At 50.2% G+C, this 1401-nt stretch overlaps 1 protein-coding gene across 1 annotated transcript in view; it reads right to left on the reverse strand.

Moving 5' to 3' along the window:
* Positions 1-1401, reverse strand: part of LOC133023728 (ceramide synthase-like) — a 6180-nt gene extending 4779 nt beyond the window's left edge. The window contains exons 1-2 of the mRNA XM_061090789.1: positions 1277-1401; positions 314-397 (exon numbers count right to left, since the gene is read on the reverse strand). Coding sequence (XP_060946772.1) covers positions 314-397; positions 1277-1401 — 209 coding nt within the window. The remainder of the gene's footprint in view (positions 1-313; positions 398-1276) is intronic.

A 1401-nucleotide genomic window follows, 5' to 3' on the forward strand; every position in this document is an offset into this window, starting at 1 on the left:
CTCCTAACTAGAAGCTCTCTGACCTCCTGAAGGAAAATTAACCTCCTGGATCCACTTCCCATCACTTCTTAGCTGAACTCAACAACCCAAAGAACCTCGAGAACCTTTATTGATCATAAGAATATCTTTAATAACCACCAGAACCTTATGAAGAATATATTTCAACCATCACAATAACCAGTAAAAACTTGTAATGACTCAGACGTCTCCACCTGCTCAGATATGAATCTGAAACTTAACATACTAAACTACATGTTGACTATTAGAACCTCATGAGGTCTTGGACCACGACAACCAGACAGCTGGTCCTCACCTGTCCTCCATGACGTCCCTGCAGGAAGAGATGATGACAGACCCGGCTGACGAGGCCATGAGGGCTTGGACGGACGACACCAGCCTGAGAGAGTCCACACGAGAGGACAGACACACGTGAGGACAGACACACGAGAGGACAGACACACGAGAGGACAGACACACGAGAGGACAGACAAACGAGAGGACAGACACACGAGAGGACAGACACACGTGAGGACAGACACACGAGAGGACAGACAAACGAGAGGACAGACACACGAGAGGACAGACACACGTGAGGACAGACACACGAGAGGACAGACACACGAGAGGACAGACACACGTGAGGACAGACACACGAGAGGACAGACACACGAGAGGACAGACACACGAGAGGACAGACACACGTGAGGACAGACACACGAGAGGACAGACACACGATAGGACAGACACACGAGAGGACAGACAAACGAGAGGACAGACACACGAGAGGACAGACACACGTGAGGACAGACACACGAGAGGACAGACACACGAGAGGACAGACACATGAGAGGACAGACACACGAGAGGACAGACACACGAGAGGACAGACACACGAGAGGACAGACACACGAGAGGACAGACACACAAGCTGTGTCACCAACTGATTTCATACAATGACAGAAACATGAATTTATTTATGTCCCATCTGTTAACATGGAGGAGGTGTAAGACCTATACTGCAGCCGGACACCAGGGGGCGATCCAGATGTTCCAGAAGTCAGGATGCCAGGCGTTACCATAGCAACGGGAATGATGTGTGGACAGCCATGAGCATTGTGTGTGTGTGTGTTTATACTTCTATCTTTGTGAGGACCAGTGAGCTCACAGACTCGGGTTACAATCAGGTTTAGAGTAGGACCTGAGTTTCCTCATTGGGAAAGAAGTGTGTATCTGTGTGTGTTTGTGTGTGTGTGTGTGTGTGTGTGTGTGCTCTTACCGTGTGGACACGACAGCAGCTTCCCCTTCACTCCATCCCATCATGCGTCTCAGGGTCAGTTTGGACAACAGGAAGAGTCCAGGGAAGAAGACGGACCCGGCAGAGACAAGGACCAGGGCCCACAT

The sequence above is a fragment of the Limanda limanda genome, chromosome 17 (assembly GCF_963576545.1).
Source record: "Limanda limanda chromosome 17, fLimLim1.1, whole genome shotgun sequence".
Classification (NCBI taxonomy): Eukaryota; Metazoa; Chordata; class Actinopteri; order Pleuronectiformes; family Pleuronectidae; genus Limanda; species Limanda limanda.